Genomic DNA, 25,936 nt, shown 5'->3' on the forward strand with positions numbered 1-25,936 from the left:
AGATAATTAGGAAATGGATGAGCAAAATTATGCAAAAAAAAATACTTTTAAAGCTCTCTTAACATAATTTCGTTGAGCAAAGCCTACTATAGTGCATTAGGCAGTTGTTCTTCACATTCTTCGTTACCTTCGTGGTACTCAGTTTCAGGGTCTTCTCTTTCCCTCGTGATCTTCCTTAGAGGTGTGAGCTTATTATGATGTCAATTGGGCTAGTGACCTTACTGTTCATAACTCTACTACATGTTTTTTGCATTTTTCTAGGAGACTCTCTTATCTCTTAGAAGAGCAAGAAATAAAATATTATTTCATTGCTCTACTAAAGTTGAATATTGTGTCATGACTCTTTAATCATTGTTGAGGTAGTTTGGTTGTGTTGGTTTCTTTGTGACATTGGTGTTTCTCTTTTTAGACTAACTCCAATGTATTGTAACAACAAGAATACTATTCAAATTTCTCATAATTTGATGAGTGTTTGAAGCATATTGAAATTGCATGTCATTTCACTTGTTGTCATCTTCAACTTGGACTTGGACGCATTACATTACATTTCATCTTTGGTTAGGCAAATTATTTGATTTATTCACTAGCGCAGAAATGCTAATCAAATGCGGTTATTTTACATTTACAAATGCGGTTATAGAGCCGCATTTGATCAGCACGCAGTTGTAAATCAGAGAAATACAAATGCGGCTATAGAGCCGCATTTGTAAATGCGATTTACGAATGCGGTTATTTGAAATAACCGCATTTGTATATTCTTTTGAATGAGCTCGCATTTGTATATTCTTCTGAATGAGCTGGGGTTTTAGGGGCACGTTGTTGGTGAAGAGTGGAAGGGGAGAAGAGGAAACACGGCAACTGCGGCGAGTGCGGCGGCGGAGCGGCGAGAGCGAAATGCGACAGCGGCGGAAGCCATGGAAGAGTACACCTTCAAAATGCAGAGCGAAACCCATTAAAAACGAAAGCAATATGGAAAGCGAAAGCCATTGGAGTTCAATGCAGTTGTTAGGAGCAATGGAAACAAGAAAATAAGGGGCAATGCAGTTACGTACCTTCGAAAATGAAGAACTTCGCAACCAGAGAAAACGAAGAACAGATATGAGCGCAAACGAAGAATGAACGAAACTGTTGAGGGCCTAAAATTTTTAGGGTAAAAACCATTTACAAATGCGGCTAAACTTAAAAACCGCATTTGTAAATCAAATTTTTGATTTACAAATGCGGTTATTCAAATAACCGCATTTGTAAATGGAAGCTCTTGATTTACAAATGCGGTTATTTAAATAACCGCATTTGTAAATCAAAATAATTTCAAAAATGCCACCGCGTTTTTTACGAATGCGTTTCGCTGAACCGCATTAAATAAGGAGCGTTCTTTTCTTATTTTTGTACTAGTGATTACAAAATATTGCTCTATTAAGCGATTTATTTTATTATTGACAAACTCATGCTTTGTGTTATGCATAATGAGTGTGAGGAAAATGTTAAATATATATATATATATATATATATATATATATATATTTTATTTTAAAGCAGTTTAGTCTTTATGCTTTGTCATGTTTATACATTTACATTTTTATTATCTCTTGTATTTTTAGACTCTCTACTTAAGTTAATATTGGAAATCTTATTTATTTTTCTTTTTATGTGCTCATCCTTTGTTTTATTGTTAACACTTTGATAGGTCATAAATATAAATATTTTAACCTGTAACTATTATTGTACATTCTTATTAAAAAAAATTAGCTTTGGTCAACAAAATTTAAGGAAAAACATATAGATTCATGCATTAAGGTCTATTATTACAAAGGCTATTGAAAATGTTAGGCGTAAAAAGGAACCAATTCAAAATATTTATATTAAATTTCAATCCTTTAATTAATAGTTTTATTAATATAATATATTTCTATTGTACATTTGGATTTAAAATAATAAAAATAATAATAATAAAATTATGAAACTGAGTAAAACCAATTTTGTGTCATAAAAGTAAGATGTGAATAATTGAAAAAATATATATATCACTATAAGAAAATCATCAAATTACAACTAATTATAGAGACAAAAAATGGTAGTTATTATTGGACTAAATTAAAAATCATTTGAGACTAAAAAAATTATTGATATAAAAAGTAGTTTTTATTATTAATAACAATTTGTAAAATGATTTTTAAATTAATATATAACAATTAGCTACTAAGATTAAAAGATTAATTGAGATCAATTTAAAATATAAAATATTAGTAGCTAAAATTTTGGTATCTAATATACCAATTTAAAAATTATTTTATAAATTTTTATTAATAATATAAATAATTTATATATAAATAATTTTTTAATCTCTAAAATAATATTTAATTTAATTAATATAGTAACTAATTATTTTTATTTTTAAATTTAATTATTATTTATTGGATATACCTATGCTTATTCCTGTGTAGTGAATTGGTTCAAAAGGTCTAAATTTTCTACCTTACATTTAATAACCACGTTCATTCCTTTGACTATAACTAGTCGTCCTTTCACTATAACCATGTTAGACCATTCATTTTATGAACTTCATGTATCTCAAATTGTAACTTTTCATCGGAGAGAAATAAAAAAAAAATAATATATATATATATATATTCTAGGCGAGTGTATTCTCGTATTATAAGAGATAAAGTGCAATTACTTTCTCTGTATATTTAGAGAGATATTGTAATTTCAATTTCACTTAATGAAAATATTTTTTTGAATTTGTTTTTGCAATTTTTCCCTTTTCGGATTTTCCACGCAAAACTATTGTGTATCAAATTTTATTTTCTTATTTATAATTTTAGATTTTACATGTTATCTTGGTACTTTGATATCCAACAAAAATCAACTAGTGACACTTGATTTTTCAAGTTTTGTTTCCTTCAATTACTGTTTTGGATTAGCCCAAGTTATAACAAAACTGATGACATCTACAGTTTCTCAATAAGCTATGGGAGGCCTACTTCCTCAAGGGCAATAATAATGCAAGACTCTTTCAAATTTAAGGGAGCCCTATTTCTTCCATGGCAATAAATAATCAAGAGTAAGATGAATCAAGGAGAAATAGGAAGAAGGTACTAATTTCCAAGTAGAAGAGCATACAAAATTTCATTCCAAGAATCAGGAACACCAGCCAAACACCAATGACTGCAGTCATCAAAAGAAGTGCCACGCCCTGTGTAGATAGAGGGGTGACCATCCCTTCGCAGTTGTGTGAGCATAGTGATGTCTAGCAATTCTACAGCCTTTTCCATGTTACTTATAACTGTCTTCACAATGTCCACACCAGGATATGCTGCCATTGATCCTTCCTCTGGTTGAGTTTGCCTCAGGCAACCCTTTTTGCTGTGATGATCCAAATGAGTAAGTGCATGAATACAAATTTATAGTTACTACTAATCAAAATTACATTTGGGGTAGAGATTTCATACTCATTTAAAAGATGTCCACAATAGTTAGAAGAATGGCATGCATGAAAATTTTGCTAGCACTTATTTTCTTAACTAGATTTTTGGTCAAGTTATGGATTGATCTATTGGTAGAGTCGAAGTAAAATTGATAAAGGATTGGACAATTTTCACTTGATAAGCTAGTAATGGCAGAGATTGAGTTAAGCCAAGCTTAAATTCAAAGTTATACAAGTGAAATCACCACTCAAGAAACTTACTCAACATGGGAAGCAGCAATGCCCTGAAACAAAACTCTAGTCTTTGAAGGGTCAATGTTAGAATCAACCCATTTAGCCCAAGTTGTTAGCCCAATCTTGAAAGCTTCCATGTGATCCATGTCCTTGATTAGTTCACTCCCTACTTGAAAGTAATCCCACCTACAAAACATTAAAGTGAAGTCATTAGCTCCTCTCACAAAACACCAAAAAGGTAGCTCAAATCAAAGGTTTTATTACGCTTGAGAGTGTCCTGTGTGAGTCCACCAATGGTAAGAATTGAAAATCAAAACATCAACTCCTTTCCACTGGTCCCCAGAGCTAATGGTGTCCAACTTCAAAATCCTGCCTTTTTCTTTATCAATAACCAAATCCACGAGGAACCCATTTTTCAACCACATGATTGAGGCTTTATATTCCTACAATGCCCCAAAAATTGAACCAAATTATTACCCAATCAAACAACTACAAAGGTTCAACACTTTCCTGTAGTGAAAATGTATACAGAAAAAAGAGCACTACCGGAAATGAAAACACAGAAAGTTGCTGTGTTTGACTTGTTGAAGTGTAGGTTGAGTTTGGGACTGCAATGTGAAGCAAACAAGTGAGTGACTGCCACATGTTGTTACTTATGGAGTCCCCCACAAACATTATCTTCTTTCCTGTGTTTTTCTCCAAGAACTTCTTACCATCAAACCTGTTCACCAATGACACCATTTGGGGAGGGAAGAAAAAAATTCAAATTTTGAACTTCAAGATGCCAGCTTGCAAGTCAGAAAGAAAAAATGCTGCCATTCAAAATGTATGGTAAACTTTGGACATTAAATGTTTAATGCAACTCAACATTAAAAAGTTTGAACTCACAACTACAAATTAAACTAAAACAATTTGATGAATGAGAACCCCAAACTACTAACAAAACTAAAACAAATTGATATAAAACAAAGGTAGAGTTAAGCATCACATTACCTTGGAAGGTCACAACCAGAGGGCTTCCATCTATACTTGAGATACTCCTCATCTGTTCTGCCATTTCTTAAGCAATCAAATCCTTGGCCAATGAAAGGACAGTCCCTTGAAGCATCATAGAGAGGGTGGAAAGAGGGTTCATCAATGACCCATTTTCCCTCTGAAAAATCACATCCTTGGTATGGTACTGCCCATACAAAAGCTGAGGCTAGTACCAGAGGACACAACCACAATGAGAACACCATTTCAAATTGCACACAATGTGTTGAGAGCGCGTGAATGTTAATATATAAATAAAATAAAAACATGTGGGGTTGGTCCTATGGGCATATCTAGGCGTAGCTTTAATGAAAGTAATGCAGAGACAAACTATTTCTGTATATAGTTGCTGCATCAAATAAAAGTTAATGTTGGCCTTTAATTTGATCACGTGATGTGATTTACGTTTAATTTCTCTAAAGAAAAGGGTGCTACTTATTGTTGAAAGTACTCGTTTATTTATCAATGTCAAAGTTCTATATTATTATTATTATTATCTGTGTGGAAAGTTTCGGTTTCCCAAATCTGGGTTAATCATAATTGCTAAATTTAATAATCTGTCGAATCACCTCTTCGTTATTAACTCTCTGTCTTTATAACAGTAGTTCATTTTTTTTTCAGAGAAATAGCACAGTGCCGTTTTTTTGTTTAAATACCATACCGTGTGTTTTATATACACAAATATTATGAAAGTTCAAAATTGGGTCATCGGATACTCCAATTTTGGACGTGAAAAGAAGGAAGAATTGGTAGAAAAATCAATTACAATTCGGTTTTCTGAAAATCAAATTTTTATTTTTATTTCCTTTTAGATTTAAAAGTAAAAGAAGAGGAAAAATTAATAAAGGAAAAGAAACAATGATAGTTTTAAAATTAAATAATTTGATAAATAAATATTTTAAATAAAAGTGTAGAGTATAAAAAAATTTAATTGAGAAAGGTAATTAAAATTGAGAAAGGTAATGATATTAAGTAATGATAGAATATTTTAGAGAGAAAAATAAATTAAAGAACAACAATTTATAAAAGGAAATTTAGTAAAAAAATTAATTTAGAATTAATATAAAAATTAATAATTTATAAAAGTAATTATTTTAAGAATAATTAATTGGAAGAATAAAAATGTTGAAAAAGTATTTCTTTTTAGAAAATTGAATATATTTAGAAGTTCTTATATAGTATTATATTGAATTAAATAATTGGAAGAATAAAAATGTTGAAAAAGTATTTCTTTTTAGAAAATTGAATATATTTAGAAGTACTTATATAGTATTATATTGAATTAAATAATTGGAAGAATAAAAATGTTGAAAAAGTATTTCTTTTTAGAAAATTGAATATATTTAGAAGTACTTATATAGTATTACATTGAATTAAAAAAATATAATATTAATACGTGTTTATTTATAATTAAATTTCAAATAATGTAAAAAGTGCAAAATATAAATTATTTGTGTACTAATCGGACGTGTTTGGGTCCTCGACCTAAGCACTTCAAAGTAGTAAGCTAGCTCGGTTGGACATGTTATGTGCGAAATACACAGTTCGGCTTGGGGTAATCTACACGAAAAAGATAATTAGAGTAAAAATAACAGAAGGAGTAGCTGAATTAGTAAAAGTGTATATATATTTTAAATACAAATAAAAGCTGCTAGGAATGATGTGGCATTGCACCCGAAAATAAAGGTGCCCGTTAACAGAATGTTCTTACTGTTGAAATTATATTCTTGGTGTTGAGATTATATTCTTGTTATTGAAACAATATTCTGGTTGATGAAAATCGTTGAAAAAATGTTTATAAAAGGGGATTAAGATCCCGAGTAAAGGTAAGCTTTTCTGAACCCTAGACTGATAAGGATTTATAGTTTGAATTCTCTCACTGACTTGATCGTCGAAGTGTGATCAACAGGTGGAGCCCCCTTCGTCATAAAGCGTGTTTAGCTCGGTTCAACACCCAAGAAAAACCGCTTCAGCCTGGAGCTCATTTCCATGTTCAACCGAGGTCAGCCGATGAGAACATTTGGCGCCCATCATGAGGCCCGATAAAACCTGATCCAACCCACGACTGAGCATTCCACGTAATGAGAAACACGAGTCAAGGACCGTTGGGATCTTAAAGAAGCACGACCCCCGCCTTGCAGCAAATTATGGAGACCATGAGGGCTCTCTAGGAGGCAAACGAAGAATATCGACGTGAGCATGAGTGAATTCGGGAAAAGCCAAGGTCGAGTAAGAACGACTACAAGCAGAGGCTCGAGCTGACCAAGAGCGCCTTCGAGAGGAAACGCGGTTGAGTCAAGCTCACCTTATGGCAGTGAGGCATCTCGAATAACTATGGAGGAGCACGCGCAAGCCATTGAGGAATTGCGCAAGACCAACGAGGAGCTACAGAGGAGCTTGCACCAATAGGGTCGACGTCCCACCCGGGAACGTTCCCCAGACTTGTCATCAAGAGATGGCCCTAAGCCATTCTCTCAGCAAATCATGGAAGAGCCTGTGCCGCCCCATTATATCATACCCAAGATCGCTTTTTTCTCTAGGGTGGAAGACCCTGAGAACCATCTAAAGGCGTTTAGGTCTCAAAAGATCATCTCTAGGGGGTAGGACACAATCCGATGTAAGATGCTCATGGGTACCTTCACGGGAACAGCTCTGCAATGGTTTAGTGGAATCCCGGATGGTCACATTACCTCTTTCCCTCAGTTCTCTAGAATGTTAAAGGAACAATTCTCGGCTAATAAGGTTAACCCTCCACAATTGTATGATCTTTTCAATGTCAAACAGAGGGAAGGGGAGTTTCTTAAAGAATACTTGAATAGATTCTGCATTGTCTCAATAAGACTTCAAACTCAGGATGAAGAGATGGTGGTCGCTGCTTTCATGCAAGGGATGATAGCAAGCGCGTTCAGTGATTCAGTAATCAGGAATCCTGCAGAGACATTAGTCGAGGTGCGTGAACGAGCTACAACCCATATCGAGGCCGAGGAAGTCGTGCTCAGGAAAAACGACAACTCATGTTTGAAACAACCTAAGTACAAGGAGAATAGCCGAGATCGTTCTATCAGGAGTGTTGAAGTATCCATCGAGAAAAGAGCGAACCAGAGGTATGTCCTGTATGTCGCCAAAAAGGATGAACCTAAGGCAAAGGCCAAGGAAGAGACAACAATCAGACCTAAATTTCGGGTATCTTGCAATGAACTCGTAGGCATGCCCAAGGTGTCGGACAAATTGAAGTTTCGCCAAATGATGGAAACCAAGCCAACAAGGAGATACCCAAGGATGCTAATTTACACAATGAGAAATCATCTCAAAGTGGAGACCTCACCAGAGGGAGAATTGGACAAAGACCAGAGCATCTAAAGTTCTTCCTGCTGGTCTTCTTAATGATTAGAATATGTTATACATAATTTTGGCTCACTTGAGGAGTATAAATAGTAGAATAAGCAAGAGTAGGTCCATATAGCATAAATATGAGGTGAAGTTATAAAATTGGGCCTATGAGAAGTCCATTAGGGAAGGAAGGAAACCCTAGCTTTTAAAAGGCTAAGGAAGGGGCGACATTGACCAAAAGTCCAACCCTAGGCCGCCCCCTTTCATGGACATTCCTAGCCCTCTCCCTTCTTATTCTCCAAGGCTCCTCTTCTTATAAATAGGAGGTCTCCCTCATTGTATTTACAAGTTGAATTGAATAGAAGAAAAGTTACTCTGCACAATTTGTGTGTGATGCAAGTGAGGCTTGTTCCTCTTAGTCTTTAGTCTTATCTTGTGAGAATTTGAGACCTCTCAAGTGGCGGCTTCCAACACTTATCTTGGAGTAAATTCATCCTCCAAGTGGTGTGCTCATCATCTCAAGTCCATTCTCATAAGCTTCCTTATTCCTTCATCTTTTCCTTCCATTGTCATTCCATTTAATTCATAAATATGTTCTTCTTTTGGTTTCCTTTTGTCATTCGATTATTGTCTTTGTAATTGCTTTCCATGCTTAATTCCACACCTTATCTTGGCATCATTGTCACTTTATAATTGTCTTTTTCCTTTTGCCTTTGGAAATGAACCTTCACATCTACTTAACCACTTGGTTAAGTTAATATCCAGTGGGGATTTTCCTTAAGTTTCACTCATAATTGCCTAAAAATATCAATTCTAAAAGTAAAGTGTCACCTAAATAAAAACTCTTAAAATCAACTCACATCACCAAAAGAAAAACTGATTTTTAGGGTCACAAAGGGATATTTGGTGTGATTTTCACCGATCTTGTGGACATGGAATTGAGCGATGCATCGCCCTAAGTTACCAGTTGGCAAACTTAGTCAAAGAGGGTTTCTTGACAGAATATCTCGAGGTCGGCTAAGAAGGGTCAAAGGCGGAAACCACATCATTGGAGCAAAAGCACAAAGCTCCAGTCATTGGAGAGTTAAGCACCATCGCAGGAGGATTCTCTGGAGGGGGTAGCTCAGTCTTTAAGCGTAAACGTTATGCTCGAGCGGTAATGTCTCTCGGTACAAGGGAGCTCGAATAATCCACCGAGCTTTCCCTTTGTTTCATAAGGGCCAACTTGGAGGATATGTTTCCCCATGAAGACAATCCAGTGGTGATATCTATTATCACTGTAGGACGTAAGGAGCACAAAGTCCTAACTGATCAAGGGAGCTTAGCAGATGTAATGTTCTAGGGATTTTTTTACCAGTTTACAGATATCCCCTAACCAATTAAGGCCATATGATGGTTGTCTAGTTCGTTTCCCAAGCGACTAGGTGGAGGTGCGAGGATACGCGTCAACGTGTTTTCTACATACAACCTGCTCCTGGGCCGACCTTCCTAATAGGTTAGGTGCAGTGGCCTCAACCACCCACATGAAGATGAAGTTGCCTTTGGTTGAAGGGAAGGTGATTACGATAAAGGCCGATCAAAAGATGGCATGAAAGTGCTACGAGAGCGGTTTGAAAAATCGTAGGGGAACCTACATAGTCACCATCCAAGAAGGATAGCCATGATGGATAGTAGAGGCAGACATCCGCTATGACAGACGACCTGGGCCTGCTGGAGAGGTTCAGGAGAGGGAGATAAAGGGGAAGAAATTCAAGCTCGGCACCTCGTTGGGCAAAGAGTTAGAGGATAAAATAGTCGACGTCATCTCGAAGAATATGAACGCTTTCGCATGGTCGTCTGCAAACATGCCTGGAATAGATCCAGATTTTTTATGCCACCGGCTTACCATGGATGAAAAGGTCAAGCCCGTGGTCCAGAGACAAAAGAAATTCAATGAAGAAAAATGTCTCGTCATCCGAGAAGAAACTCAGAAACTTTTCGTTGTTGGCCACATAAGGGAGATCCAATACCCCGAGTGGTTGGCGAATGTCGTATTGGTGAAGAAGGAAAATGGGAAGTGGAGGATGTGTGTTGACTTCACCGATTTAAATAAGGCTTGTCTTAAGGATTCTTACCCTCTACCGGGCATAGACTCCTTGGTAAACAGCGTCTCAGAAGATCGTCTGTTAAGTTTTTTAGATGCATTGTCGGGGTACAATCAGATTCGTATGCACCCGAAGGACGAGAGTAAGACAAATTTTATGGTTGAGGTCGCTAGTTACTGCTACAAGGTCATGCCCTTTGACCTAAAAAATGCTGGAGCGACCTATCAAAGGCTCATGGACCAGATCTTTTCACCTATGCTCGGACGCAACGTTCAAGCATATCTGGATGACATGGTCGTCACGTCAGAAAGGGAAGACCAGCATGTTGTCGACCGAGAAGAATTATTTGTCGCTATAGCAAGGTACAATCTAAAGCTTAATCCTAATAAATGCACGTTTGGAGTAGAAGCTGAGGAATTTCTTGGATTCCTGCTAACCGAAAGAGGTATAGAGGCGAACCTCGACAAATGCGCAACAATTATAAAGATGAAAAGCCCAGGTAATGTGAAAGAAGTGCAACAGCTAACTGGGCGCATGGTCGCCCTGTCTCGTTTCTAGATCAGGAAAAGATCTGTATGCCAATTTATTTCATAAGCAAGTGATGCAGGGACCAGAGACTTGGTATCAAGCTTTTGAGAAAGTTGCTCTAGCTGTGGTGTTCACAGCTCGGCGACTGCAGCATTATTTTTAAAGCTTCATTGTGGTTGCAATGACCAACTTGCCCATCTGTAAGGTCTTCCAAACGCCCGATATTGTAGGTTGGATGGTCCGTTGGGCGGTTGAGTTGTCCAAGTTCGACATACAGTATGAACCACGAGGGTCAATTAAAGACCAAGTATACACAAACATTATGGTAGAGCTTTCATCCAAGGACTCCCAGCTCGATCCTAACAATTTTCAATGTGTCATTTCGGTTGATTGGTCCTCCAACAAACAAGGGAGCGGAGCTGGAGTCATTCTAGAAGGAAGAAATGGGCTCTTAATCAAACAAGCCCTCAAGTTTGCATTCAAGACGAGCAACGATCAAGTTGAGTATGAGAGCTTGATAGCTAGAATGTTGTTGGCAAAGGAATTGAGAGCTCAACGGTTGTTGGTGAAAAGTGACTCACTGCTCGTAATCGAGCAAGTCACAGGCCAGTATCAGGCCAAGGACCCGTAGCTAGCCTTATACCTCAGGTATGTGAGGATCTTAAGAGCAGCTTTCTTTGTGTCTGGTCTTGTTCATTTTCCTAGAGAACAAAACCTATTGTCTAAGTTAGCTAGCTCGGGGAAAAGAGGTCGGCAAAGGTCGGTAATCCAAGAGACTTTGAAATCACCCAGGACAGCTGCAAAAGGGTTGTCTGAGGTTGACCATATGGAAGTCTTAAAGATCAGCCTAGATAAAGGGAGAAAGCATCGATCGATGATTCAAGAAACCATGAAAGTCCCAAGTATAACCATTCATCAGGTATGAGGCAAATCAAGTCAACAAGGAGATACCCAAGGATGCTAATTTACACAATGAGAAGTCATCTCAAAATGGAGAGCTCACCAGAGGGAGAATTGGACATAGACCAGAGCATCTAAAGTTCTTCTTGCTGGTCTTCTTAATGATTAGAAAAATGTTGTAAATAAGTGGGGCTCACTTTAGGTGTCCAAATAGCAAAGATAGGCTAGAATAAGGTGCCATTAGCATAATAGGAGGTGTGGGTAGCATTTTAGCTTGTTCTTAGCCCTTTTGGAAGGCATTTTAACCTAGTTTCTAGAAGGACAAGCCTAGGATGCGGGATTGACTTAGTCAAACCCTAAGGCTGCCCATTTTTCCCATTTTCCCATCCTACCCCTTTAGCTTGTTCTCCAAGGCTCCTTCACCTATAAATAGGAGGCTTACCTAGTGTATTTGAGAAGTTGAATGAAATAGAGAAAAGTTACTCTGCACATTTTTGTGTGTGAATGATTGGTGAGGCTTGTCCTCTTAGTTTTAGTCTTTATCTTGTGAGTTTTGAGAGCTCTCAAGTGGCGGCATCCTACACTTATCTTGGAGTCATTTCACCATCCAAGTGGCGTGCAACCATTCTCAATTCAATTTCTCATAAGCTTCATTTTCCTTCATCTTTTCTATTCCATTGTCATTCCATTTCAATTCATAAATATGTTCTTATTTTTTTGTCATGATTACATTCGGTCATTGTCTTTTGTTATTGTTTTTTATGCTTAAATTTTGCTCCATATCTTGTCATCATTCATCTCATAATTGTGTTTTTCTTTTGCCTTTGTGAAATGAACCTTCACATCTACTTAACCACTTGGTTGAGTTAATGTCCAGTGGGGATTTTCCTTAGGTTTTCACTCCTTAATTGTTTTAAAATCTCAATCATAAATCTAAAGTGTCACCTAAATGAACAGTCTTAAAATCAACTCATATCAAGGTACTTGAAGATGAATCTTTTGAGGTCTTGCAAATTAGCACGATAGATACTTTGGTAACACCTTATAAGCATTATCTTACCGATGGATTACTTCCTACCGAGCCCGCTGAGGCAAAGATTTTCAAAAGGAACTCAGGTCGGTATACCCTGATAGACGGGAACCTATTTCGTCATGGTTATACTCACCCACTTCTCACCTGTGTAAGCAAACACCAATGCACCTGGATAATGGTCGAGCTTCATGAGGGTGTTGGTGGTAGTCACATTTGGTGGGCGATCTCTCTCGTTGAAAGTCATTCGAGCAGGGTATTATTGGCCGACGATGATGGAAGATTGCAGGAAGCATGTCCAACGATGTGAGCAGTGTCACAGGAACGCCGACTGGCACCATACACCAACCGAAGAACTAAAATCGATCTACAGCCCATAGCCTTTCCATATATAGGGAATAGATATTTTGGGCCCTTTCCCTCTGGCCATACGTTAGATGAGTACCTCATTGTTGCCATTGAATACTTTACCAAATGAATTGAATTTGAGTCGGTTGCACAAATTGTTGGATTTGATGGCTACAACAAGAAGGGGGTGGATTGTTTTCAAACTATTTTCACAAATACTTGGCTTAGAATAAAACTTTTTCAATCAACTCAAAAGCAATTCAGAAAGCTAATCAAATTACCAAACAAAAATAGAAGCAGAAAATTAATTGGTTAAAATAGCGGTTTAACCGGTTGTTTATGACAGCAGAAAATACAAACAGATATAGAGAGAAGGGATAGAGAGAATTACACACAGAAATTATACTGGTTCACTCTATCACAGAGCTACATCCAGTCCTCAGTCAAACCACTGAGTTTTCACTATGCAATCAATAACAGATTACACAAACACCACACACAAAGAGGTGACTTTGAATCCCACAAAGCCTACTCACCCTCCTTGCACACAACAACCACCTCAAGCCAGAATCTCACTGACTTTACAGGATTTTACACAGTTATACAGAATGTTATATGAACAATTACAAGAAGCTGAACAGGATTAGAAAACACCTGGTAAAACACAATACACCAGCACCCTATTGATTAGTTCTTTGAAAGATAGCAAAGCACAAGACAATCTTGCTAAAACTTGATGAAAAACCTTTTCACAAATAGTTTTGGTAATCACTCAAATCAATCTCAGCTCAGAGTATTAAAAGTTTATGTTTCAATCAATCTTTTAACGTTTGAATCAAAAACATATTTATAAACCTTGAAATGCTAACGTTAAAGAAAATCTAAACAATCAAATCAGTTAAAACAGATTTTCAAAAAGTTGTTACAAGGACACACATTTAATCGGTTAAAACCACGAATTAACCGGTTGAATGCTCTTGTCAGTTATAAAATAGTTTTAAAACCTTCTTTGTCAGTTAAGTTACAAACAACCGATTATCTTAACATTTTAATCGGTTGTTTTTTCCTTTGCATGGAAAAACACTTTAATCCTTAAAACTGATTGAAATGAGCTTTGTTTGAGATTCAAAATTGATCTTACAAAGATTCTAAACCCCAAACCAAAACCTAAACCTAAAACAACACAGAGCTTCAGGCTTCACTTGGATTTGGCACATCAAAGTTTCCCATCTTCAACAATCTCCCTCTATTTGATGGAGACAAATCCCTGAGAGCTTTTAGGAATATTCTTTGTTTAGAATCTGTTAAAACCTGCAAACACTGAACAAACACAGAATAGACTAGTCCAAACATATATGCACTATATGTCAAATTTCAAAATAAGAAAAAACTGCATAAGAACAATCGGTTATAATACAGGGATAACCGGTTGAAATTCTGCTGAAAACCAGAAAACAATAGCAGAAGAACATTACAGCAGCTCCAGCAGCCCTTCTCAACTCTTCTCCCCCTATTTGTCTCATCAAATAGACAAAACTCAATAGAATATAACAAGGATAAAGCATGCATATCAAGAATTCCCAATTCATTTCGTAAAGAGTAGAACCTATCCTTGGATAAAGGCTTGGTAAAGATATCAGTCAGTTGTCTTTCTGTGGAAACAAACTTGATCTCACAGTCTCCATTCGCTATATGATCACGAATGAAATGGTGTCTTATTTCAATGTGATTGGTCCTCAAGTGTTGAATATGATTCTTTGTCAGGTTAATGACACTTGTATTGTCACATAGAAGAAGAACTTTCCTCATCTTTACTCCAAAATCCTCAAGTTGTTGTTTGATCCATAGAATCTGCGCACAACAGCTACCAGCTGCTATGTATTCAGGTTTAGCAGTGGATAAGGCTACACACGCTTGTTTCTTACTATGCCATGAAATGAGACTTGAACCAAGCAAGTGGCATGTTCCAGTTGTACTCTTCCTGTCTAATTTGCAACCTACAAAATTCGAATCAGAATAACCTACTAAATGTATAGGAGAAAGATAGGGATACCATAAGCCCATGGATATTGTGCCTTTCAGATATTTCAGGATCCTCTTTGCAGCCTTGAGATGTGGTTCCTTGGGGCAAGACTGAAATCTAGCACATAGACACACAACAAACATGATGTATGGCCTGTTTGCAGTTAGATAAAGAAGTGAACCTATTAAACCCTTGTACATGGTTTGATTAACCTCTGGTCCAACTTCATCAGCTTCTAAGTAGCAGTTAGTTGACATTGGAGTTGTTGCTGCTTTGCAAGCTTCCATCTCGAACTTCTTAAGGATTTCTTTGCAATACTTTGGTTGGTATATGAAGATTCCTTCTTTGGAGTGCTTAACTTGTAGGCCGAGAAAGAATGAGAGTTCTCCCATCATTGACATTTCGAACTCCCCCTGCATAGCTTTGACAAATTCCTAAAAAAGTTTCACATTAGATGAGACAAATACAATATCATCTACGTATATTTGTACCAAAATAATATGAGTTCCAGCCTTTTTAATAAACAAAGTCTTTTCTACTTTACCTCTTTCATACTCATGAGATAAAAGAAAAAGACTTAGTCTCTCATACCATTGACGTGGAGCTTGTTTGAGGCCATACAATGCCTTCTTGAGCTTGTACACACACTCTAGATGTTTGTGATCTTCAAAGCCAGGTGGTTGTGAGACATATATCTCCTCATTCACGAACCCATTGAGAAATGCACTCTTCACATCCATCTGAAACAATTTAGAGCCACTCATACAAGCAAAAGCTAATAACAACCTTACCGCTTCCAACCTTGCAACAGGTGCGAAGGTTTCATCATAATTGATGCCTTCAACTTGATTGTATCCTTTGGCCACTAGTCTCGCTTTGTTTCTTGAAATGATGCCCGAGTCATCAGATTTGTTTCTGAAAACCCAATTGGTACCTATCACATTCATTTGATTGGTTCTCGGAACAAGAGTCCAAACTTCATTCCTTACAAATTGATTTAACTCTTCTTGCATATCTGCTGTCCAGAATTCATCCTTCAAAGCTTCACACACTGATTGAGGTTCAATCTTTGAAACAAAAGCAGAGTGATTGCAGAACTCTGCTACATGCCTTCTGGTTGAAACTCCTCTATGAATTTGACCTATGATGTTGTCAATGGACAAATCCTTAGGAACCTTCCAATCTTTTAGCAGATCTTCCCGCTGCAGAGTTTCAATCAGCTGAATCGAGGATTCAATCGATTGAATTTCTGTGTTGCTGTCAAGATTCTTTAAAAAGATGTTTTGATCATCTTCCTCTGTATTAATCTTAGTTGCAGCTTGTTCACAATTGTTAGTCTCATAAAAAATAACATGAATGGATTCTTCCACAGTCATAAGCTTTTTATTGAAGACTCTATAAGCATGGTTATTAAGAGAGTAACCCAGAAATATACCTTTATCTGATTTAGCATCAAACTTACCTAAGCTTTCTTTGCCATTGTTAAGCACATAGCACTTACAACCAAAGACTTTTAGGTGGCTCACATTTGGCTTTCTCCCATTCAGCAACTCATAAGGTGTTTTCTTCAATATAGATCGAATCAACACATGATTCATCACGTAGCATGCAATGCTCAGAGCAGCCCAAAAGCATTTTGGTAGACCAGACTCATTTAAGATTGTCCTTGCAAGCTCCTCTACATACCTGTTCTTCCTCTTCACCACACCATTCTGTTGGGGTGTTCTTGGTGCAGAGAAGTTATGAGAAATCTCCAATTTGTTGCAGAAGCTAATGAACTTTTCGTTTTGAAACTCCCCTCCATGATCACTTCTTATAGCTCCTATGTTGTTGCAGCATGTATTCTGAAGTTTCCTTGCAAGCTTCTTAAACTCTGAATATGCATCCTTCTTTGTATGTAGAAAGAGTGTCCAAGTGTACCTGAAATAGTCATCTACAACAACAAGACCATATAGATTTCCTCCAAGACTCATAGTCCTAAAAGGACCGAAAAGATCCATGTGCAAAAGTTCAAGGGGTTTTGAAGTTGAAACACAGTTTTTCAAAGGAAAAGATTTTCTAGTTTGTTTCCCCCTTTGACATGCTTCACACACATGGTCTTTTTCAAATTTGAGTTTGGGTAAGCCATAAACCAGTTCATTTGATACAAGCTTGTTTAGATGATTCATATGAATATGAGCAAACCTTCTATGCCACAACCAAGATTCTTCATGCTTTGACAGAAGACAATCTAATGATGCATGACTAGATATATCAAGTAGATAAATGTTGCTAGATCTCTTACCAATGAGAAGAACATCATTTGAATTAGGTAAGCGAATTTCACATGAGTTGGTCCTAAAGGTCACTTGATAACCTCTATCACAAAGCTGACTGATGCTAAGCAAGTTGTGCTTCAAACCTTCAACATAGAGTACATCATGAATAAGCAAACTACTTTCGTTACCTATTGTACCTTTGCCGAGAATTCTTCCCTTGTTATTGTCACCGTAGGTTACATGGCCATCTGGTTTGAGAGAAATGTTGATGAACCTGGATGCATCACCTGTCATATGTTTTGAACAGCCACTATCTAGATACCATAGGTGTTGTTTTCTTTCCACACAACCCTACAAAAGAAACAAAATCAAGTTGCCAAATCTGGTCCCCTTGTGAATTTGGGTCCATAAGTGTTAATGTGTTTCCAAGAAACATTAGGCTCTTTAGGAACCCATTTCAGAATACCCTTAGGTACAAAAAACTTTCTGATTCTGCAGAACCAAACAGAATGTCCCTTTTTCATGCAATAGAAACAACAAACAGCCGGTTGCTTCGATGCTTTAACCGATTATTTTTTAGTGAAGTTTGAAAAAGGTTTTGTGAACCCACTTTGTTTGCTTTGGGGGTTAAAACCCAAGCCAGATTTTCCAAAAACACATGTTTGGCATGCCAACACATTTTCAAAATTTGATTTTCCTTTCGAAATAACATCAATTGTTTTCACAAGACATAAGACTTTCTCTTGAAGAGACTCACATTTTTGCAAAAATTTGAATCACATTTGCAAGAGGATTTTTCATGCATCAAACCATAATTTTCTAAATTAGTTTTTGATTGATTCAAGTCTTTTCCAAAACTGTGATTTTCATTTTCAACCTGTTGTTTTCACACTTCAATCGGTTATTTGAAAAAATCAATATCTTAGTTTCTTCATGTATTTCTTGGAAAGCATCAAGCATTTGAAAATAACTTTAACACTTATTAGAAGAGGTTTTACTTGACTTGATTATGATTCTCCCTTGGTCATTAAGCAGACTTCCACTTTGTTTTTTAGAAGAGATTGAGCCAGCAGATAACTCTTCTTTATCTACCAAGTCATTCCTTGGATTCTTGTGCAATTCCTCAAGTCTGTCCCACATTCCTTTAGCTGTAGTGCATTCTGAAACCTTGAGCAGTACATCAGAGTCAAGAGCAGACACAATAATATGTTGTGTCATACAATCAAGATGTTCTTTAGAAGATTCATTAATATCAGGCATAAGCACATAGGTATTATTTGAAATAGCATTCCAAATATTCTTATCTAAGGATTGGATAAAGAATTTCATTCTTATGCACCAAATAGGATAGTTTTGACCACAGAACAAAGGTGGTTTGTTCAAAGAGGCACCTTCCCCAAAAAAACTTTTATCAGTCATCAAGATTTTCAAAAACCAGAAATAAAAAAAACTTGAATAACTTTCAAGAACCTGCTCTTGATGTCAATTGTTGGATTTGATGGCTACAACAAGAGGGGGTGGATTGTTTTCAAACTGTTTTCACAAATACTTGGCTTAGAATAAAACTTTTTCAATCAACTCAGAAAAGCAATTCAGAAAGCTAAGCAAATTACCAAACAGAAATAGAAGCAGAAAATTAATCGGTTAAAATTGCGGTTTAATCGGTTGTTTATGACTGCGGAAAATACAAATAGATATAGAGAGAAGGGATAGAGAGAATCACACAGAGAGATTATACTGGTTCACTCTATCACAGAGCTACATCCAATCCTCAGTCAAACCACTGAGTTTTCACTATGCAATCAATCACAAATTACACAAACAACACACACAAAGAGGTGACTTTGAATCCCACAAGGCCTACTCACCCTCCTTGCACACAACAACCACCTCAAGCCAGAATCCCACTAACTTTACAGGATTTTACACAGTCATAAAGAATGTTATATGAACAATTACAAGAACCTGAACAGGAATAGAAAACACCTGGTAAAACACAATACACTAGCACCCTATTGATCAGTTCTTTGAAAGACAGCAAAGCACAAGGCAATCTTGCTAAAACTTGATGAAAAACCTTTTCACAAACAGTTTTGGTAATCACTCAAATCAATCTCAGCTCAGAGTATTAAAAGTTTCTATTTCATCAATCTTTTAAAGTTTGAATCAAAAACATATTGATAAACCTTTAAATGCTAATGTTAAAGCAAATCTAAACAATCAAATAAGTTAAAACAGATTTTCAAAAAGTTGTTACAAGGACACACATTTAATCGGTTAAAACCACAAATTAACCAGTTGAATGCTCTTGTCAGTTATGAAATAGATTTAAAACCTTCTTTGCCAGCTAAGTTACAAACAACCGATTATCTCGAGATTTTAATCGGTTGTTTTTTCCTTTGCATGGAAAAACACTTTAATCTTTAAAACTGATTGAAATGAGCTTTGTCTGAGATTAAAAACTGATCTTACAAAGATTCTAAACCCCAAACCAAAACCTAAATCTAAAACAACACATAACTTCAGGCTTCAATTGGATTTGGCACATCAAAGCTTCCCATCTTCAACACAAATAACTGTTCACAAAGTCCAACATTTCGTATGGAAAAATATTGTGTTCCAATTTGGGATTTCGAGGCACTTGGTATCCGAAAATGGAACCCAATTTGCTAGCCCACAATTGGGGAAACTATGTACAGAGCTTTGAGTAAAGCAAATATTCACCTCGGTAGAACACCCAAAAATTAATGGGCAGGCCAAGTCGGCCAACATGGTCATGATGAAAGGACTGGAGAAGGAAAAGGGAAATTGGTTATAAGAAATTCCAAGAATTTTGTGGTCTTATCACACCATCCCGAAATCAAAAACAAAGGAGACGCCATTCAGTTTGGTATATTGGTCAAATGCCATGATACCGGTGGAGGTGCAAGAGAATTCTCCTAGGTTCCAAAGTTTTGTTGTTGAAGAATCTAACGAAGGAAGAGAAGTGAATCTAGACTGTTGGATGAGGTACGTGATCACGCCCGTATAAACTCGGAAGCCTTGAAGAGAAGGGTGAAACTAAAGCACAAGACCAAGACGAAACCTCGACAGTTCAAGGTTATCGACCTGGTGATGCGGAAGGCCCACCCCTACTAGATTGAGAACAAGTTGTCTCCAAAGTGGACTGACCCGTTCCGCGTAGTCGTTGTACTAGGAAACGACGCATATAAGCTGGAAACCTTGGAGGGAGGAGCCATCCCACGAACGTGGAACGTGGCAAACCTCAAGTTTTATTTCAGTTAAGAAACCTAGATTTTCATTCTTTTCCTTTGAACATTATGTTGTTTAAGGTGACACTCTTTTTCCCTCAAAGGGGATTTTTTAACGAGGTCACCAAGTAATAAATTTGTAGATGATGTATGAAATAAGTCAACTCAAATTGAATAGCATAGATGACACATGGTAAGAGGACCTAGCTCGGTGTAAGTACGACTACTCAAGTATAGGCGCCCTGTGAGATGAAATAATTTGATAAGTTATTTGATTTGGTACAAGGTAAGACGACCTAGCTCGATGTAAGTACAATTACTTGAGTCTAGGTTGTTGAAGATGGTTGCTGCCCCTTCAAGATTGTGTTTGATGAAGACCTATATGTAGTGTTTGATGAAGTCTTATATGTACTTTTCATGTAATTTTGCTTTGCTTTAAGTATGTCTTAGTTAGTGCTTAGAGGTTGTCTAAGAGTGAGCTTTTTGCTGAGTAACTCACCTCATAACCACTGGCCATGTGATAAGAACAAGCATAAGTTTTCTTAAACTGTTTTTCACATGTTTTACACAAAAACACGTTTACTGCATAAAAATAAATCTGTTCTTTTCTAAATAAACAGATTCTTTTTTTCACTGATGCCTTGGCTAAAGTCTTGTAAAAATTTGATTTTGTGCATCAGGTATTTTGACTAAGTCCTCCTCTTTTCAAAACGACTGAGTTTTAAATTGTTAAACTTTCTCTGTTTTCGTTTTGAAAAATAAATCTGTTCATCTGTAAATGAATAGATTCTTTTTGCCTCTGGTGCCATGTCAAGCTTAAACGTTTTTCAGTTTTATCTCAGCACCAGAATGGTTGACTAAGTCTCCTCACTTAACAAATTCTCTAACTACTTTTGAAAATAAATCAGTTCATTTTGTTTTCAATCTGTTCATTTTATAACAGCTTTAACTGTTTTTCAAAATTCTGTTATAAGCTGACTTTCTATAAAATGCAAACTTGTTTTCTGAGTTTAAAAAAACGATTAAAAACAGTTCATACATTTGCAAAAAACAAGTTTTGACAGCAGAGAGTTAAGTGTTTTCAAGGATTAGCATTTGTTCTTCAAAGATTTCAAAAATCACAAAGTGCTTGTTCTTGGTTTGGTTCCAAAAGCTTGGTGTGAGGTGCAGCTACTGTTCTAGCAATCTTGCCTACTGGTTTAAGGCAGATCTGTGTATCCTCAATCAGGTGTAGTCGTTTCACATCTCTTTCTTGTAATAGTTTGGTTGAACACTCTTCTTGATAGGTGTTCTTGAAGAGTGGGTGTGTGTGTATGCTGAAATAGGTTTTTTCAGCAAGAGTACCTAAGTTCTTGTAGGTTTCAAGAATAGTGGGAATTGTACTTGGTTGTACTGTGTGTTAGTGATTTTCACCTGTTGTTGGTGAAGACTGGATGTAGCTCAGGTTGAGTGAACCAGTATAATTGCTTGTGTTCATTCTCTCTCTCTCTCTGCAATTTCGTTTTCTGCATAACTGATAAAACAGCAAAGAAATAAATCTGTTCAATTGAAAATAAATCTGTTCTTTCTGGGCACTGTGCATACTGTTCTTGGTTTCTGAAAAAGTTGTTTTAATCTGATAAGAACATATAAAATCTGCTAAAAGCCATTGGAACAGATTGACTGTGATAGGTTGCTCAAGAAACTGTCAAAGCCATTAATTGAACCTTAAACAATTGCTTAAAGTTGAAGCCTGCTGTTCTGTGATTCATTGTTCTTAATTTCTGGAAAATTGCTTGTCATCAAGAAGAACACTCATAGTCTGTTAAAAGCCACTGGAACAGCTTGTTTGCAAAGGTCACTCAATTAATTAGCATGCTATCAATTGAACCTTAATCACTTGCTTGAAATTGAAGCTTGCTGTTTTGTGTTTCACTGTTTTTCAAATCTGATATTTGTGTGTGTGCTGCTGGAAATTCTCACTGCATAATCTTGTGATTAACCTTGCTGAATTAAAAGCTTTTCAAACAAAAACAGTGCTGAAATAAATCTGTTCATTTTCACATAAATCGACTTATTTTCTGTAAAACTGTGTTAAACACTGTTTCTGCGAGAAAGTTTTAAAAGGTCAATTCACCCCCCTCTTGAACTTTGGCACTATTAAACCCAACAATTGGTATCAAGAGCTAGGACTTGTATTTTAATCAAGTTTGTTTGTAATAATGTCTGAGTTCAATGTGCTTTTTGCTGAAGGTTCTGCTGTTAATAGACCACCTATGTTTAATGGAATGAATTATGCATTTTGGAAAGTTAGAATGAGAATTTTTATGGAATCCATTGATGCATTAATTTGGGAAGCTGTGGTCAATGGACCCTATGTGCCAATGCAGGTTGTCAAAGATGAACAAGTGGAAAAGCCAAGATCAGAATGGAATGAGACCGAAAGGAGGAAGGCTCAACATGATCTTGTGGCCAAGAACATCATAACCTCTGCATTGACAATGGATGAGTTCTTCAGGATATCTCAATGTAAGTCAGCTAAGGAGATGTGGGAAGTCTTAGAAGTGACTCATGAAGGTACTGAAGATGTGAAAAGGTCAAGGAAACATGCACTCATCCAAGAATATGAGCTGTTCAAAATGCAACCCGAGGAGAGCATTGCTGATGTGCAGAAGAGATTCACCCACATTGTGAATCACCTCACTGGCTTGGGAAAAGAATTTGACAGAGAGGAACTCAACATAAAGATATTGAAGTGCCTCGACAGAAGCTGGCAACCAAAGGTGACAGCTATCTCTGAAAGCCGTGATCTATCAAAGTTGGGAACTGCTGCACTATTTGGAAAGCTGATGGAGCATGAGCTAGAGCTTAAAAGACTTAAAGAGCAGGAAACAACAGAGAGAAAACCCAAAGGTCTTGCACTGAAAGCAACTGAATTGGATGAGATCAAGGAGGAAAAAGAAGATGCTGAAGATGATGACACAATCAGCCTTCTTACAAAAAGATTCAGCAAATTCTTGAGGAAGAAAAGCAAAAATAGGAACCAGCAGAAAAGAAGGTATCCTAAACCCAATGATTCAAATTCCTCTAAATATACTTGCTTTGGATGTGGCAAAACAGGGCATATCAAAACAGATTGTCCAGACAATCAAACAAGGGACAAATCTGCCAGCAAGAAATTTGAAAGGAACAAAGGAAGAAGAGCCTACATCTCATGGGAGGACTCAACTAGCAGCTCTTCAACAGAAGATGAGGAGAATAATTTGTGCTTCATGATGAAGGATGAGGAGTCAAGCTCTGAATCAGTAAGTAATTTTTCTGCTGATTCTGATAACTATGATGATTTGCTTGCTGCCTTCAAGGAAACACATGATGAAGCCAATAGGCTAGCTGTAATATGCAATAAGCTGCAAAAGGTAAATAATGTGCTTGCACCTAAAGTAAAAACACTTGAGGAAGAATTGCATAAGGCCAAAACAGATTTGGTAAGCCTTGAACTGACTTGCTTGCATGCCTCTATTAAAAACTGTGAAAACTGCAAAAGATTGGAAAAACAAGTGGAATATTTGCTGAAAACCCTTTCCAATTTCACCAAGGGAAGAGAAAACCTTGAGTCTCTCCTTGGATCACAGAATGTTGTTTTCAATAAGAATGGACTTGGTTATACCCCTGGAAATACAACCAATGTCAAAAAGCTTTCAAGTTTTTTTGTTCCAGCAAAATCAGTTTTTTCAGCTTTTAACAGTGGCAAAAAGGCATCTCATGTAACCTGTTTTTACTGCATGAAATCTGGTCATACATCTAGGTCTTGCATTGCTAGAAAGCATCTTGTTCCTAAGAACTTAGCTAAATGGCTGCCAAAGAGAAGGTGTTAATCTGTGCTGGACCCTATACTGAAAAGGGTACCATTTGTATATTTTTTATTCTGTTTTGCAGATTGGAAGCAAGAAAAACCAGTGGTACTTGGACAGTGGTTGTTCCAAGCATATGACTGGAGATCTTGCAAAGTTCACCAGCTTAAAGCTCAAAGCAGAAGGACATGTAACCTATGGTGATAATAACCGAGGGAGGATTTTGGGCAGAGGAACTGTTGGAACAGGGAACTCAACAACCATTGAGAACGTGCTGTATGTAGAAGGACTCAAGCATAGTCTTCTCAGCATAAGTCAGCTTTGTGACAAAGGATACAAAGTGAATTTTGAGTCAAGTGGCTGCACAATCTCAAGTAATTCATCTAGTAAGGCACTGTTTACTGGTAAGAGAGTGAATAACATTTACTTGTTGAATATCATGGAAACTAACTCTTCAAATGAGTGCTTGCTGTCCAGAAGTGATGAGTCTTGGTTGTGGCACAGGAGGTTAGCTCACATACACACAAATCACTTGAATAAATTGAAATCTAAAGATTTAGTTTCTGGTTTACCTAACATTAAATTTCAGGATAATAGGCTTTGTGATGCTTGTGTGAAAGGTAAACAAATCAAATCCTCTTTCAAGTCAAAGGATATTGTCTCTACAAAAAATCCATTGGATGTGTTGCATATGGACTTATTTGGTCCATCTAGAGTTGCTAGCTTGGCTGGAAATTTGTATGCTTTAGTTGTTGTGGATGATTACTCTAGATTTACATGGACTTTATTTCTTGCACATAAACATGATGCTTATTCTGCCTTTAAGAGATTAGCAAAAATTCTGGAAAATGAAAATGGTTGCTGCATTAAATCAATTCGAAGTGATCATGGGGGAGAGTTTCAAAATGCTAAGTTTGAGAGGTTCTGTGAGAAGCATGGGATAGCTCATACCTTTTCAGCCCCTAGGACACCCCAACAAAATGGTGTAGTTGAAAGGAAAAATAGATCACTAGAAGAACTTGCTAGAACTATGTTAAATGAATCTAAGCTTCCTAAGTACTTTTGGGCTGATGCTGTTTATACTGCAGGTTATGTCTTAAATAGGACCTTAATAAGACCAATTCTTAAGAAAACCCCATATGAATTGTATAAGGGCAGAAAACCTAGTGTGAGTCACCTTAGGGTATTTAGGTGTAAATGTTTTGTATTGAATAATGGCAAAGAAAATCTTGGTAAGTTTGATGCTAAATCTGATGAAGGTGTGCACATTGGTTATGCTTTGAATGGTCATGCATATAGAGTCTTCAATAAAAGGTTGCTCATAGTAGAAGAATCAATGCATGTTGTTTTTGATGAAACTGATCATAGTATATCTAAAACTGCTGATGAACCTGACAGTAATGAATTTAAATCTGTTTTAAATCAAAATGAATCGGTTCATTTTGATACTGCTGATACACATGCTATACAAGAATCTACTGCAGCTGCAGGTTTGCCAAAGAGTGGAAAACCCCAAGAGACTTAACCCTTGATAATGTCATTGGGAACATTGAGAAAGGAGTGTCAACTAGAAAATCCTTGAACAATTTCTATGAAGCAATGGCCTTTGTATCTCAAGTTGAACCCAAGAATTTGAATGAAGCTCTCAAGGACAGCAACTG

At 36.7% G+C, this 25,936-nt stretch overlaps 1 protein-coding gene across 1 annotated transcript; it reads right to left on the bottom strand.

The window, feature by feature from the left end:
• Positions 1–3,001: 3,001 nt before the first annotated feature.
• LOC137835241 (protein trichome birefringence-like 42) lies at positions 3,002–4,930 on the bottom strand. The gene is made up of 5 exons (XM_068643644.1): positions 4,655–4,930; positions 4,208–4,382; positions 3,926–4,104; positions 3,689–3,847; positions 3,002–3,366 (listed from the first exon to the last, which is right to left on the bottom strand). Exons 1-5 carry the CDS (start codon positions 4,897–4,899, stop codon positions 3,099–3,101), a joined length of 1,026 nt encoding a protein of 341 aa, XP_068499745.1. The 5' UTR covers positions 4,900–4,930; the 3' UTR covers positions 3,002–3,098.
• Positions 4,931–25,936: the final 21,006 nt, after the last annotated feature.

This window comes from Phaseolus vulgaris, chromosome 5, assembly GCF_000499845.2.
Source record: "Phaseolus vulgaris cultivar G19833 chromosome 5, P. vulgaris v2.0, whole genome shotgun sequence".
NCBI lineage: Eukaryota > Viridiplantae > Streptophyta > Magnoliopsida > Fabales > Fabaceae > Phaseolus > Phaseolus vulgaris.